The sequence below is a fragment of the Ovis canadensis genome, chromosome 14 (genome assembly GCF_042477335.2).
Source record: "Ovis canadensis isolate MfBH-ARS-UI-01 breed Bighorn chromosome 14, ARS-UI_OviCan_v2, whole genome shotgun sequence".
NCBI lineage: Eukaryota > Metazoa > Chordata > Mammalia > Artiodactyla > Bovidae > Ovis > Ovis canadensis.
In genome coordinates this window covers 60,312,812-60,328,745 of record NC_091258.1, presented here as the reverse complement: position 1 = coordinate 60,328,745, position 15,934 = coordinate 60,312,812, and the positions used below count along the sequence as shown (strand labels likewise).

Sequence of the window (15,934 nt, the reverse complement as noted above, 5' to 3'; positions counted from 1 at the left end):
AACTAAGATCCCACAGGCCGTGGAGCAACTAAGCCCACCTGTGACAACTACTGAGCCCGCACACTCTGGAGCTCGTGTGCCACTACTGGAGAGTCTGTGCACTTCAATGCAAGACCCCTCATGACGCAATGAAGATCCTGCATGCCACAGCTAGGATCCGACACAGTCAAATAAATAAATAGTGTAAAAAAAAAAAAAAAAAACAAACGATCACACCAGGTTGAGTGAGGTGGTTTACAAATGGCAGAAATCTGGGGGAAAAGCTAAAAATGTGAAGGAGCTTTTCTGTAAACTGTATGGAGAATAAAATGCCAGCCACACCTCCAGAAAGTGTCCATAACAGCATTCTTCAATTAACAGGGTAAAGGTTGGAGCAGTAAAGGAAGAGATGAAGGCCAGGCACTTCTCTGGGGTCGTTACTGTAAACCTGGCAGTCAGCAACCTCTGGATTGCCATTTCCCCCACAATGAATTAAAGCCACAGAGAGGTTCATTGGTACGTTCAAGGTCAGACAGGTAATAAAGACTGGATTTGGGATTTAAATGAGGCCATTGGCCTCCCAGGCCTGTGCCTAATGCTCAATAAGTGAAAATCAACATCATTTGGTGATAAGTGCAAAGAAAGTATTTCTCCACATCTCTCAAGTTTTTCTTTTTGGTTGATGGTTGCTCTGTGAGCTAGACATGACAGAAGAAAAATAAGAAAATGAAAACTCAGGAAAGTAAACATACTTTAAAAGTGATGAATGGTCAAAGAAGAAAACATGTAACATAATATGAGGATGAAAATGCCATTTGACAAAACAAGAAACATGAGTCCAAAGACTAGCTTAGAAGGAAGTTTGCCCTCAAACGTATCCAATACAGAAGAACAGGGCTGGAAAAGAACCTCGTAACCTCTATTGAGGTGTGAAAACAAAGGAAATTAGACCAAAAAAAAAAAAAAATCACAGATCAATTTCTAAACCACTGCTGAGTCCAAGGCAAATGAGAAAGTCCTGGGGACTTCCCTGGTGGTCCACTGGCTAAGACTCTGTGTTCCCAATGGAGGGGACCAGGGTTCCATCCCTGGTTATAGATCCCACATGCCACAACTAAGACCCAGCACAGTCAAATAAATATTACAAAAAAAAAAAAAAAGTCCTGCCCTGACCAACAAACCAGGGAAGAAACTGTGCACCCCAGGGATGAAGCCTGAGCCCCTTCTATGTCTGAGCACTCCTTTTGACATCTGAGAAAGTCCTTGAATCCTTTTCAGAATAATGCTATAAAATGCATGATATAAAATTCATAGGATTTCAAGCAACTACATAGAAATGCATCTATCACAATTTTGGGGGGATATATTAAAAGACATCAATTTAGTGGTGTTTCTTTTTAATGGCTGCACATTTCTTGACACTCCTTCCATTAAGAGGTAGGGTCCATAACCTGTCTCCTTGATCCTGGGTGGATTTGTTGTTTGAAACTAACAGAGTACAGCAGTGATTCCATGTAACTTACAAGGCTTTCATAAAAGACCATGCAGCTTCCACCTTGATCAATCACTGCAACACTCACCTTTGGAGCCCTATGCCATGTAATAAGTCTGACTACCCTGAGACTGCCAGGCTCTGGGGACAAGGCCATAGGGAAAAGTCAAACATAAGCACTCCAGTGGGACAGTCCCAGCTGAGCCCAGGCTTCCAAACACTCCAGCCTAGGCACCAGATATGAGGGAATGACTATCCAGACGGTTCCAGCCGCTAGCTGTTGAGTCTTCTTTGCTGAGAGGGCCACAGACATTGTGGAACTGAGAAAAGCTGGCCACACTTGTGTCTTGTCTTAATTCTTTATCCCTACAAAACCCATGAGCATAATATTTTGCTTGCGGCACAAATTTGGGTGAAATTTCTTATGCAACATAGTCCCCCGGACCAGCCACTTTAACACTTTAACACATGAGCAACAACACTAAGTGAAAAAGCCTACTTAAAACTCAACATTCAAAAAGCTAAGATCATGGCATCTTGTCCCATTACTTCACGGCAAATAGAAGGGGGAAAAGTGGAAACAGTGACAGATTTTCTTGGGCTCCAAAATCACTGCAGATTGTAACTGCAGCCATGAAATTAAGAGATGCTTGTTCCTTGAAAGGAAAGCTATGACAAACCTAGATAATGTGTTAAAAAGCAGGGACATCACTTTGCCAACATCCATATAGTGAAAGATATTGTTTTTCCAGTAGTCATGTATGGATGTGAGAATTAGACCATAAAGAAGGCTGAGCACCAAAGAATTGATGCTTTTAAACTGTGGTGTTGGAGAAGACTCTTGAGAGTCCCTTGGACTGCAAGCAGATCCAACCAGTCCATCCTAAAGGAAATCAGTCCTGAATATTCATTGTAAGGATTGATGCTGAAGCTGAGTGACTGAGCAACTAAACTGAACTGATGCTGAAGCTAAAGCTCCAATGCTCTGGCCACCTGATGTGAAGAGCCAACTCATTGGAAAAGACCCTGATCCTGGGAAAGATTGAAGGCAAAAGGTGAAGGGAGCTATGGAGGGTGATGGTTGGATGGCATCACCAACTCAATGGACATGAATTTGAGCAAACTCAGGGAGATAGTGGAGGACAGGGAAAACTGGCATGTTGCAGTCCATGGGGTCACAAAGAGTTGGAAACAATTTAGCAACTGAACAACAACACTGAGTGGCAGGCTGTCATAGGGAAGCAGGGACAACTATCAAGCCTATGTACGGATGTTGTATCATGACTTGAAAACTGCTATGGATTCCACTGCTAACAAAGCCCCATACCCAGATGGCCTACATTCAGGATGGAAGGGACACTCCATTTCAGTTGCTGTTTAGTTGCTCAGTTGTGTCTGACTCTTTGCAACCCTATGGACTGCAGCATGCCAGGCTTCCCTGTCCATCACCATCTCCTGGAGTTTGCTGAAACTCATGTCCATTTTCTTGATGATGCCATCCAACCATTTCGTCCTCTGTCATCCCCTTCTCCACTTGCCTTCAATCTTTCCCAGCATCAGGGTCTTTTCAAGTGATTTAGGTCTTCACATCAGGTGGCCGATGTATTCAAGCTTCAGCTTCAGCATCAGTCCTTCCAATGAATACTCAAGATTGATTTTCTTTAGGATTGACTGGTTTGATCTCCTTACAGTCCAAGGGACTCTCAAGAGTCTTCTCCAACATCACAGTTCAAAAGCATTAATTCTTCTGCACTCAGCCTTCTTTATAGTCCAACTCTCAGGTCCATACATGACTGCTCGAAAAACCATAGCTTTGATTAGATGGACCTTTGTTGGCTAAGTAAAGTCTCTGCTTCTTTATACGCTGTCTAGGTTTGTCATAGATGAACATTAAGATAGGGTTTTCTCATGGTCCTCTAAAACTTGGTTCATGGAACTAGGGATAAGTAGGAATCCAGAGTTGGCTCATGGAACTGGGAATAAGGACTCCTGAGTCAGAGGGAGCCAAAAGCATCAAAAGGCTGGTCATAAAGGAGCTGAGGTCGCTAACTCAAGTTTGGACAAGAAAAGAGAGAAGAGAGAAAAAGAACAATAACTCAGCAGGGAGGTCAGAAGGCTGTCCAATTACGATTTCCAGACACCCAGGAAAAGGGACATCTATTTGAGTAATGGATTCAGTATGTGAAGAAATACCAGGGAGAGACAGTGGTTTAGTGCTAGATATTTCTACAACTCTCACACAACTAACAAAAACTCCATTTAAATTTAGGTACCACGTCAGGAACCGAGGGATGCTGAGAATTAAGGACAAGGCCTGTGAAGAGACGGTAAGGGCTACCTTATAAAGCCCCGAATCTTTATACTTTATGAAGATAGGGACTTAAAACTCACATGAGGTCACTCATCCAAGTGTATGAAATCCCATGAAAATAAGGGATCTATCAAGTAATGTCTTAAAAGAGCTTTATTACCATTATTAAAAGAATCAAAACCAGGGATGCATTTTTTATCGCAGTATAGTTGATTTATAATGTTGTGTTGAGTTCTGTTCTACAGCAAAGTGATTATGTTGTATATATATAAATATAAATATATATATATATATATATATATATATATTTGTACACACACAGATACACACCAGCTTTCCTGGTGGCTCTGACAGTAAAAGAATCCTGCCTGCAATTCAGGAGACCTGAGTTTGATCCCTGGGTTAGGAAGATCCCCTGGAGAAGGGAATGACTACCTACTCCAGTATTCTTGCCTAAAGAATACCATGGACAGAGGAGCCTGGCAGGCTACAGTGCATGGGGTCGCAAACAGTCAGAAACGACTGAGCAACTAACACTAACACTGCAGAAACACAAAAGGGTGCTTTACCTCAGTGGGCTGCAAACCTCCTGTTTTTACTTTTAATACCGAGTCGCTGCAAGTTGGAAGCTAGGAAAACATGTCGACCTGTCCAAAGTGTTTGGGCACCAGCCAAGCAAGTTCAGTTTGAAACAGGAGGGACCTAAACACACACACACACACACACACACATATGTATGTATGTATGTATATATACATTCTTTATATTCTTTTCTACTATGGTTTATCTCAGGATATTGAATATAGCTCCCTGTACTATACAGTAGCACCTTGTTTTTTACAGGATTACATTTTTTAAACAACAACAAAAATCCTCAAACCTTTATCTGACTGTCAAAGCCATTCTCTATACATCTGCCAAAAAATAAAATTTTTAAGAAACTGGGTGTCATTACTAATAATAAGATACCAAAATCAGAAATGTTTTTTCCTTTAAAAGAAAAAACGTCCAAAGTAACTTTCTGGGACTTTCACAGCAACTTCTCAAATTAAGCAAGGTTTTATGAAACCTAAGAACTTGTTAGGACAACCAAAACTAAAAATTCGTCTTACCAACAACAACATCCCAAAGCCACTTATTAGAAGATATCCCACTAAATAATACAACTAGCAAGAATAGGATTGTTTAAAGGTTGAGGAGCTACATACAGAGAGTACTAACATACTCTTAATTAGGCATTTATTTTATTTAATAAACCTGAACCCGTCGGCTAACCGTCCCATTCCCCCATCCCACCCCCAACCCCTGCCACCACCATCACCCCCTCCCAGGGCGTTCTGCAAGAGAAGACACCTGCGGAAGAACAAAAGGGTGCTTTACTCAAGTGAGCTGAAAAGCCTCCCGATTTTACTTTTAATCCGAGTCCCTGCGAGTTGGAAGCTAGGAAACCACGTGGATCTGTCCAAAGGGCTTGGGCGCCCACCAAGTACCGTTTGAAACGGGAAGGGCTTGGACATAGCTCGAAATTTACCACTTCGTGGTAAATAGTGTTCCCAGCCAGAGTCCCCAGTTCCCCCGTGAGAGCCGACTTCCCAGAAGGACCCTGGGGATGGTCCCCCTGCCCGCCAGCCTCCTTCCTCCCACGTTCCGTAGCCTCTTGCCAGGATTACCCACAGCTTCCAACTCACGTTTAGCGCAGTCAGCCAGGATTGGCCCTGCTCTCGTCTGGGCACCTTGTGAGGGAGGGCTTCAGGGAACGGTAGCCAATGGGAAACACGATCGACTGTTATTGCTTGGATACGGTTTCCAGGCAACACAAAGGCTGCAAGAAAGCCGGTACCTTCAAGTACAGACAGTGCTCTAAGTCAACGGAAGTGCAAGGGAGAGTAGGTTTCGCTGACACTGTTCGACTCCTTGCCACTCCGTGGACGGCAGGCAGCCTTGCAGTACTCCTTTCCCAATTGCGAATCAGTCTGTCGTTCCATGCCCAGTTCTAATGGTTGCTTCTTGACCCGCTTTACAGGTTTCTCAGGAGATAGATAAGGTGGTCTTGTATACACATCTCTTTAAGAATTTTCCAGTTTGTTGTAATCCACACAGTCAAAGGCTTTATGAAGCAGAAGTAGATGTTTTTCTGGAATTCCCTTGCTTTCTCTATGATCCAATGAATGTTGGCAATTTGGTCCCTGGGTCCTCTGCCTTTTTTAAACCCAGCTTGTACATCTGGAAGTTCTCAGTTCATGTACTGCTGAAGCCTAGCTTGGAAGACTTTGAGCATTACCTTGCTAGCATGTGAAATGAGCACACTTCTACCATAGTTTGAACATTCTTTGGCATTGCCCTACTTTGGGACTGGAATGAAAACTGACCTTTTCCAGTCCTGTGGCCACTGCTGAGTTTTCCAAATTTGCTGACATGCTGAGTACAGAACTTTAACAGCAACAGCTTTTAGGATTTTAAATAGTTCAGCTGGAATTCCATCTAGCTTTGTTCATAGTAATGCTTCCTAAGGCACACTTGACTTCACACTCCAGGATGTCTGGCTCAGGTGAGTGACCACACCATCATGGTGACCTGGGTCATTAAGACCATTTTTGTATAGTTCTGTGTATCCCTGACACCTCTTCTTAATGTTTTCTGCTTCTGTTAGGTCCATACCATTTCTGTCCTTTATTGTGCCCATCCTTGCATGAAATGTTCCCTTGCTATCTCCAATTTTCTTAAACAGACCTCTAGTCTTTCTCACTGTATTGTTTCCCTCTATTTCTTTGCATTGTTCACATAAGAAGGCTTTCTTATCTCTCCTCACTATTCTCTGGAACTCTACATTCAGTCAGATATATCTTTCCCTTTCTCCTTTGCCTTTCACTTCTCTTATTTTCTCAGCTATTTGAAAGGCCTTCTTAGACAGCCACTCTGCCTTCTTGCACTTATTTTTTCTCTGGGACGGTATGTGCCTATAAACATTAACAAAAGCTCTTCTGTGGATCTCTGCACCAGAATTCTTGTGCTGGACACCCAAGTCTGACTTGACAGTCAACCCTTCACACTGTGGGCTGCTCCTTCTCTGAAATTTACATTTGACCCTGGAGACCCTCCAGCATTTTCCAAGTGCTAAGACCCTGTTAACAATGAGACTCGATTTTGCGTACAGCTGGTCTCATCAATGGGCTAATAAATCAGAAGTAATAAAATGAAGGAAAGGACAGTGGAGATATTAATGCAAGAGATCAAACAGATGCTTTCAGTGAAGGGCCCCTTTGCAAAACTGAACCCAGGGGCAGGTTGCACATTTTTAACCAGCAATTACTACAGAGTGGGCTGGCAGCAGACACTGCATTTAATTCAAGTGACAGCCATTTCAGTGTTCCACAGTTCACCTCAGGTCTGAGCACAACGCTGCATTTATAGGCAACAACAACCGACTGGTTTCATTTCAGTAAACTCCTCTTTGTGGGGGTATTTAAGTTTTTTCATATCAAAGTGGACGTTGGCCTTCCTGCTTTTATTTTTTTGGCCTCCCCAGAGACCCATCGGGCCCCTTGATTTAATCCCTACCCACTGAGTCTAGAACCTCATTCTTCCACTAGGAGACTGTTCCCCAAATAATATTATTATAGTATAGTATTATGCAGAAAATAGGGGTAAAAACCTTGCCATTCTTCAGTAGAGAACCCCACACCAGAAGATGGGGAAAACAGGATTTTAACTAGAATATGTTTTTGTTCTATTTTAATCCATACATTTTTATCTCCTTTACAATTGTTGTATAGAGTTTCAAAATCAATTAATTAACTTTCTTAGGTTTATCCTTATGTATATCTTACGTATATGCTCAGACAGTAAAGAATCCTCCTACAATGCAGGAGACCCTGGTTTGATTCCTGGGTCAGGAAGATACTCTGGAAAAGGAAATGGCAACCCACTCCAGTATTCTTACCTGAAGAATCCCATGGACAGAGGAGCCTGACAGGCTACAGCCCACAGGGTTGAAAAGAGTCAAGACACCACTGAGGGACTAACACTTTCACTTTGACTTCACAGTGCCCCTTCCACATATGTAAGATGAAATGCAGGCCACATCCCTTCTAGTGACAAGGACTGTGAGACCCACATCCCAGTTTATCTACCTCAAGGCTTTCCAAGGTGCTAAAACCAAACTGCTCACCCCAGAAAACAGATGCCTCAAGAAGTAACAGTGACCCAGCAATTCCTCTTTTAGGTATATACTCAGGAGAAATGAAAACATATCCACAAGCCATGTGCAAGATTTTGTGGACATATGTTTTGTCTGGTCTGCAGCAGGGGCCAAGGGGAGGCCTGGTGGGAGGTACCAATGGACAGTAAATGACTGGGTAGGGCAGGGCCTCTCAACAACAAATGAGCCAATTGGAGGCCTGGAGGCTAGGCCTCTGCTGTGAGTGACCCGCGCTTGTGGTAAAGAATCCACCTGCCAATGCAGGAGAGGAGGGTTTGATTCTTGAGGGTTTGATCCTTGAGTTGGGAAGATTCCCCTGGAGAAGGAAATGGCAACCTACTCCAGTATTCTTGCATGGAGAATCTCACGGTCAGTAGAGCCTGGTGATCTACAGTCCATAGCATCGCAAAGAATTGGACATGACTGAAGCAACTGAGCACAAGGTAGAGGTGTAACGATTTTTTTCCCAGATGGATAAACAATTGTCCAAACACAATTTACTAGAGTCACCTTTTCTCTCTCTCTTCCATGTTTGTTAATGTTCCAATACCACTGTGAAGTTCTGCAGACAATCTGACTTCTGGTAGGGCAAGTCCTTCCGTTATATAATTATCTTCCAAAATTGTCCTGGCTCTGCAGGCCCATTTTGTCTTCCAAATGAGTATCAGAATAAGCTAGTCAAATTCCACTGAAGAAATGATTCTGGGATTCTGATTGAAATGGCCTAGAATTTATAGATTATTTTAGAAAGAACAGACACTTTTAACTTAAATCCACCTATCCGGAACTATGGTATTTGTTTCCTTTCATTCAGACCATTTATGTCTTTCAGTAAAATCTTAAACATTTATTCAAATAGATCTTCTGTAATTTTTTTTTAAGACCTATTCCGAGGCTGTATTCTAAGACCTAATCTCAGACCTATTCTAAGTTTTTACTTAGCTTTATAATGACTTATATTGTGATTATTTATTATATTTTCTAAGTAATTGTTACTTGTGTGTACATTTTTTAGTGTTGGTCTTATTTGTTTTTGTGTTTTTAATAAAGCATATTTGATTTTCCCATGGACAGAGGAGCCTGATGGGCTACAGTCCATGTGGCTGCAAAGGAGTCGGACAAGACTGAGCAACTGAGCATGAATACATAATTGATTTACAACATCATGTTTCAAGTGTACAGCACAGTGACTCGGTTACAAATATATATTTGATTATATATATTCTTTCTCAGATTATTTTCCCTTATAGGTCATTACAAAAGAGTATATTCCCTGTGCTATACAGTAGGTCCTTCTTGGCTATCTATTTTAGACATAATAGTGTGTATATGTTAATACAACAGACTGGTTCCAAATCAGGAAAGGAGTACATCATGGCTGTATATTGTCACTCTGCTTATTTAACTTACATGCAGAGTACATCATGTGAAATGTTGGGGTGGATGAAGCACAAGCTGGAATCAAGACTGCTGGAAGAAATATCAATAACCTCAGATATGCAGATGACACTACACTTACAGCAGAAAGCAAAGAACTAAACAGCTTCTTGATGAAAGTGAAAGAGTGAAAAAGTAGGCTTAAAACTCAACATTCAGAAAACGAAGATCATGGCATCTGGTTCCATCACTTCATGGCAAATAGATGGGGAAACAATGGAAACAGTGACAGACTTTATTTTTGGGGACTCCAGAATCACTGCAGATGGTGACTGCAGCCATGAAATTAAAAGATGCTTGCTCCTTGGAAGAAAAGCTATAACCAACTTAGATGGCATATTAAAAAGCAGAGACATTACTTAACCAACAAAGGTTTGTCTAGTCAAAGCTATGGTTTTTCCAGTAGTCATGTATGGACGTGAGACTTGGACTATAAAGAAAGATGAGCCCTGAAGAATTGATGCTTTTCAACTGTGGTGTTGGAGAAGGCTCTTGAGAGTCCCTTGGACTGCAAGGAGATCCAACCAGTCCATCCTAAAGGAGACCAGTCCTGAATATTCATTGGAAGGACAGATGCTGAAGCTGAAACTCCAATACTTTGGCCACCTGATGCGAAGAACTGACTCATTGGAAAAGACCCTGATGCTGGGCAAGATTGAAGGCAGGAGGAGAAGGGGACGATAGAGAATGAGATGGCTGGATGGCGTTACTGATGCAATGAACATGAGTTTGAGTAGGCTCTCTCTGGGAGTTGGTGACAGACAGGGAAGCCTGGCATGCTAAAGTCCATGGGGTCACAAAGAGTTGGACTTGACTGACCAACAGAACTGTTAATAACCTTACTTAATAGTATACATTTATAGAATAGGTAGTTTTATTTTATGTACATAAATTATACATACTGTTTTATACCTGGTTTGATTAGTTAACATTATCTCTTGGGAATTTTCCCATCTTGATACACAAAAATATTACAGATATTTCCAGTTTTGTTTTAAGCCTTATACTGTTTCATAGTAAAAATGAGCCATTATCTATCCACTCCTGTACTGATGGATATTTAAATTATTTTCAATGCTTTGTTTTCATTGCAATGCTGTACTGAGCATTTAAAAAATGTTTACCTTTGTTCATTTATGTGATGTGCGACTATAGTTCTAGGTTGGAAATACTCACCAAAGAGCCTGTGAGTTTCAACTTTTAATGGGCACTGAGACTGTCTGTAAACATCCTATCCCAGAAGCCACCCATGAGGGTGTCCATTTCTACCACAGCTGCCAACACATGACACTCAGGACTGTTTGTGGCCCCTTGGACCATTTGTCTGCAATGTGAAAATAGACTATGTTTTCCTCCCCTTCTTGTTGGCTGTTCTTTTCTTCTAGAACTTCTGTGAGATGAGAATACAGTAGATCTTGAGATTCCTCCACGACCTTCAGCTGTTGTTTCATACTTGCCATTTTCACTGTATCCAGCAAATTCCTCAGATCTATTTTCTTGTTCAACAAGTTCAACTTAAACTGTTTACTGTTCCATCCAGCCCACTTACTATACTGTTTTTATTTCAGTGATATCATTGTTCATTTCCAAGTTATTTTGCTGACTGTTTTTAAAGAAGTAATAACCTCTCACATCTCTGTGTAACTAGGCTCATTCTAACAGTCTGCCCTATTTGCTTTATTACCTCCACCCCTTGGTTTTATAAGCAACCAATAAAAAAAATTTTTTATAGAACCTTTATTTATTTTTTGGCTGTGCTGGGTCTTTGATGCTGCATGCAGGCTTTTTCTAGTTGCGGTGAGCAGGAGCTACTCCCTGGTTGTGGTGTATGGGCTTCTCACTGTGGTAACTTCTCTGGTTGCAGAGCATGGGCTCTAGCGTAAGGGCTTTATAGCTGTGGCACACAATCTTAGTTGTCCCACAGCCTGTGGAATCTTCCCAGACCAGGAAGTGAACCCATGTCCCCTGCACTGGCAGGTGGATTCTTAACCACTGGTCCATCAGGGAAGTCCAGTATTCAAGTTTTTACTACACGGTACCCTGGATGTTGCAAAAATAGTACAGAGAGTTTCTGTGTGTTGGCATCTTTCCTTAAATGTCAGCATCAGAAATAACCATAGTACAATTATCAAAAACAAAAAATGAACATTAGACAACATGAAGTGGTTTTCTCTTAAAGATATTGCATGCCACAACTAAAGATCCCACATGCTACAAGGAAGATTGAAGATCCTGAGTGCTACAGCTAAGACCCAGTACAGTCAAGTAAAACAACAACAACAAAAGAAGAGATCTTAAAATACTGTATATTCATACAATGAAATATTGTTTTGCGATAAAAAGGAATGAAGTAGTAATATATGTTGCAACATAAATGAAACTTGAAAACATTATTCTAAATGAAAGAAGCCAAGACATAAAAGGGCACATATTGTCTGATTCCTTTTATATGAAATATCCAGAACAGGCAAATCTATAGAAACAGAAAGTAGATTAGTGGTTGCCAGATCCTGGGGGAAGGGGAGCATGAAGAATGACTGCTTAATAGTAACTGGGTTTCTTTTTGGCCTGATGAAAATATTCTAAAATTAGATAGTGGTGATGGTTATACAACCCTGCTGCTGCTGCTGCTAAGTTGCTTCAGTTGTGTCCGACTCTGTGCAACCCCATAGATGGCAGCCCACCAGGCTCCGCCGTCCCTGGGATTCTCTAGGCAAGAACACTGGAGTGGGTTGCCATTTCCTTCTCCAGTGCATGAAAGTGAAAAGTGAAAGTGAAGTCACTGAGTCGTGTCCAACTCTCAGCGACCCCATGGACTGCAGCCCACCAGGCTCCTCTGTCCATGGGATTTTCCAGGCAAGAGTACTGTGAATCTATTAAAAATTATTGAATAATATACTTTGAAATGGTTTAAATGGTGAATTTTTTCTTGTCTGAATTTTACCTTAATTAAAAAAAAAGTTTTACATAGAGTGAGTCTTTGGAAAAAAAATTAAACAAGTCTTTATTTTTTGAAGATATAAAGATAACAAAATATCCTGGAATAGGATTTGCTTGTAAACTATTTCAGGGTGGAAGAGAGGAAACAAAATTCATCATGACTTGATTACTGAAGCTAGATGATGGGGACATGAGTATTTGTTACTGTTCTATTTCTGTATTTGTTTGAAATTTTCTAAGCCCAGTCTTTTAAAAGTTTTAAAATACCCATCAATTCTATTCCTAAGTATATACCCAGGAGGAATTAAAGTTTACGACCACACAATGATATGTACCCAAATGCTCACAGCAGCTTTATTCATAACAATCAAAACCTGGAAAACCTAGAAATAGTCCAAATGTAAATGTCCATCAATAGGTGAACAGACAAACTCTGGTTCATTCATATAATGGAATACTACTTGGTAATAATATAAATAAACTTCTAAATACATGCAACAACATGGATGCAAACACTGAGTGAATCAAGTCCTATATGAAAGATTACATATTGTGTACTTTCAATTATATGATATTCTAGAACTTGCAAAATCAATCTATCATTTTAGAAGTCAGGTTAGTGATTCCCTTTGTGGGGCAGTGAGTGGAAAGGAGCACACAAAGATCTTCTGGGAGGGCTGGAAGTGTTCTTTCAACATTTCTCCGTCTATCTAAGTGCTGTTGATGTATCCTCTTTTATATATGACAGCATGCTCACTCAGTCGAGTCCAACTTTAGCGAGTCGTAGCCTGCCAGGCTCCTCTGTCCATAGGATTGTCTAGGCAAGAATACTGGAGTGGGTTGCCATTGTCTACTCCAGCGGATCTTCCCAATCCAGGGAATGAACCCGAGTCTTCTGTGTCTCCTGCACTGGCAGGCAGATTCTTTACCACTGAGCCACCTGGGAAGCCCCTCCTTTTCAGTATAAATACTAACACATGCCATACGTCATTAAGCCTGATCCATGTTGCGCACCTCAGCACTTATGCCCTGGCATTGGCCCTGCCCATGGAAGACACCTACATGTGCAGAGCCCAATCCTGGAAGCCTCTCCCGTCAGTGCACCTTCTGGTGCATCTTCAGGTGGACTCTCTGACTGAAGCCCTTCCCACATATAGCACAGGGGTAGGGCTTCTCCCCTGTGTGCACCCTCTGGTGCCTCTTGAGGGCTGAGTGATGCCTGAAGTCCCTGCCACAAGCCGCACATCTGTAGGGCCGCTCACCCGTGTGGACTCTCCGGTGGATACCCAGGTCCTTGCTCCAGCTGAAGCATTTCCCACAGGCCTCGCACCGGAATGGCCTCTCTCCCGTGTGAACACGCTGGTGCAGGTAGAGGTTGGCTCTCTGGCTGAAGCCCCGGCCACATGTGTCGCACAGATAGGCCTTGTCTCCTGCATGGCCCTGCTGGTGTCGAGCCAGTGCAGAGCGCGAGGTGAAGCGCCTGTCACATACCTCACAGGCGTGGGGCTTCCTTCCTGTGTGGACACTCTGGTGGATCTGCAGGGCTGCCCTGCGGCTGAAGTCCTTTCCACACTCACGGCAGCTGAAGGGTTTCTCACCTGTGTGGATGCGCTGGTGGATGGAGAGGTTGGAGCTGCGGCTGAAGTCCTTCCCACACACACTGCATCTATAGGGCTTCTCACCTGTGTGCACTCGCCGATGGATGGACAAGTTTGAGCTCCGGCTGAAGTCCTTCCCACATTCCTCACACGTGTGAGGTTTCTTTCCCATGTGCTCCTTCTTGTGCCTTCTCAGAGCAGATCCTGAGTGGAAGACTCCAGAATATTCCATACATCGGTAGGGCTCATCTCCTGGGAGGAGCACAGGAAGGTTAAGGTTCGCTGTCCTTTCACTGAAGGCTTTTCCACACCCGGCATACGCAGAAGGCTTCTCTCCAGTATGGGTATGCTGGTGAATTAGAAGGTTTCTGAGCTGACTGAAGTCTTGGCCATGCTGGGGACAGTTATAGAGTTTTTCTCCTGGAGATACTGGCCAAGACAGGATCCCATCATTCTCATCCCTGACTCCTGGGACAAAGGAAATTAGATGAAGAAAGTGAGTAGCGGGGGCTTCCCTGGTGGTCCAGTGGTTAAGAATTAACCCTGCAGTGCAGGGGACATGGGTTTGATCCCTGGTCTGGGAAGATCCCCTGTGCTGCAGAACAACTAAGCCCTTGCACCACAACTACTGAGCCCATACTCTAGAGCTGGCAAGCTGCAACTACTGGCTTGCATGCCTAGAGCCTGGGCTCTGCAACAAGAGAAGCAACTGCAGTGAGAAGCTTGTACACCACTACTAGAGAGTAGTCCTCACCTGCCACAACTAGAGAAAGCCAGTGTATAGCAACAAAGATCTCACACAGCCAATAAACAGATAACAAATAAAATATATATATTAAGGGAAAAAAAAAGAAAGTGAGCGGTGGTTTTGTCTAAGGCTGTACGGTGGTCCTGAATACTCAGGCAGTAGTGGTCGGGCAAAGAAACTTCACTGAATAAAGAAGCGCTGCTGCTGGTCTGTTTTTCTTACTTTACATCTTCCATTTCCGCTTCAAAGGTATGGGGAAGATCATTGAGAACCTTTTCCTTAGTAGTTGATGTTCAGTCACTAAGTTGGGTCCAGCTCTTTGTGACCCCATGACTGGCAGTATGCCAGGCTTCCCTGTCCTTCCACCATCTCCCACAGTTTGCTCAAGGTCATGTACATTGAGCCATCCAACCATTTCATCCTCTATCACCCCCTTCTCTTGCCCTCAATCTTCCCCAGCCTCAGGGTCTTTTCTAATGAGTCAGCTCTTCGCATCAGGTGGCCAAAGTATTGGTGCTTCAGCTTCACCATCATCCTTCCCATGAATATTCAGGGTTGATTTCCTTTAGAACTGATTGATCTCCTTGCTGTCCAAGGGACTTTCAAGAGTCTCCTCCAGCACAACTTGAAAGCATCAGTTTTTCAGCACTCAGCCTTCTTAATCGTCCAACTCTCACATCCATACATGACTACTGGAAAAACCATAGCTTTGACTATAGGGACCTTTGTCAGCAAAGTGATATCTTTGCTTTCTAATACACTGTCTAGGTTTGTCAGAGCTTTTCCTTAGTTAAGGAAACTTAATGTTACTAGAAACACCAAGTCAAATTCCATGAGCTACAAAGGGGTTAATGCTGTGAAAGCACAGTTATCAAAAAGTTAAAAATAGAACTTTCATACAAATATGGAGTGAACATCTGTCAAAAGTATTTGTTGTTAATATATTTATTTATTTGCATCAGGTCTTAGTTACGGCATGTGAACTCCTAGTTGTGGCATGTGGGATCCAGCTCCCCAACCAGGGACTAAACCTGGGCACCCCCTGCATTGAGAGCACAAAGTCTTAGCCACTGGACCACCAGGGAAGTCTCTGTCAAAAGTTATAATGAGGAACCAATAAGATGGCAAGTTTGGTTCCAAAGGCATTTCGGAGTTTAGGCACTTAATGCTTAAAATATATATATATATTTTTTACCTCCAATCAAGTAAATATTTAATATTTTCAATTAAA

At 42.4% G+C, this 15,934-nt stretch overlaps 1 protein-coding gene across 8 annotated transcripts in view; it reads right to left on the bottom strand.

The window, feature by feature from the left end:
* Positions 1 to 12,687: 12,687 nt before the first annotated feature.
* Positions 12,688 to 15,934, bottom strand: part of ZNF383 (zinc finger protein 383) — a 43,187-nt gene continuing 39,940 nt past the window's right edge. For 4 of the 8 annotated variants that reach the window (XM_069550548.1, XM_069550547.1, XM_069550545.1 and 1 more), the window contains exon 6: positions 12,688 to 14,423. In XM_069550548.1, the coding sequence (XP_069406649.1) occupies positions 13,453 to 14,423 (971 nt within the window). In that variant the 3' untranslated portion in view covers positions 12,688 to 13,452. The remainder of the gene's footprint in view (positions 14,424 to 15,934) is intronic. The other 4 variants (XM_069550549.1, XM_069550551.1, XM_069550553.1 and 1 more) reach the window with 1 other exon arrangement.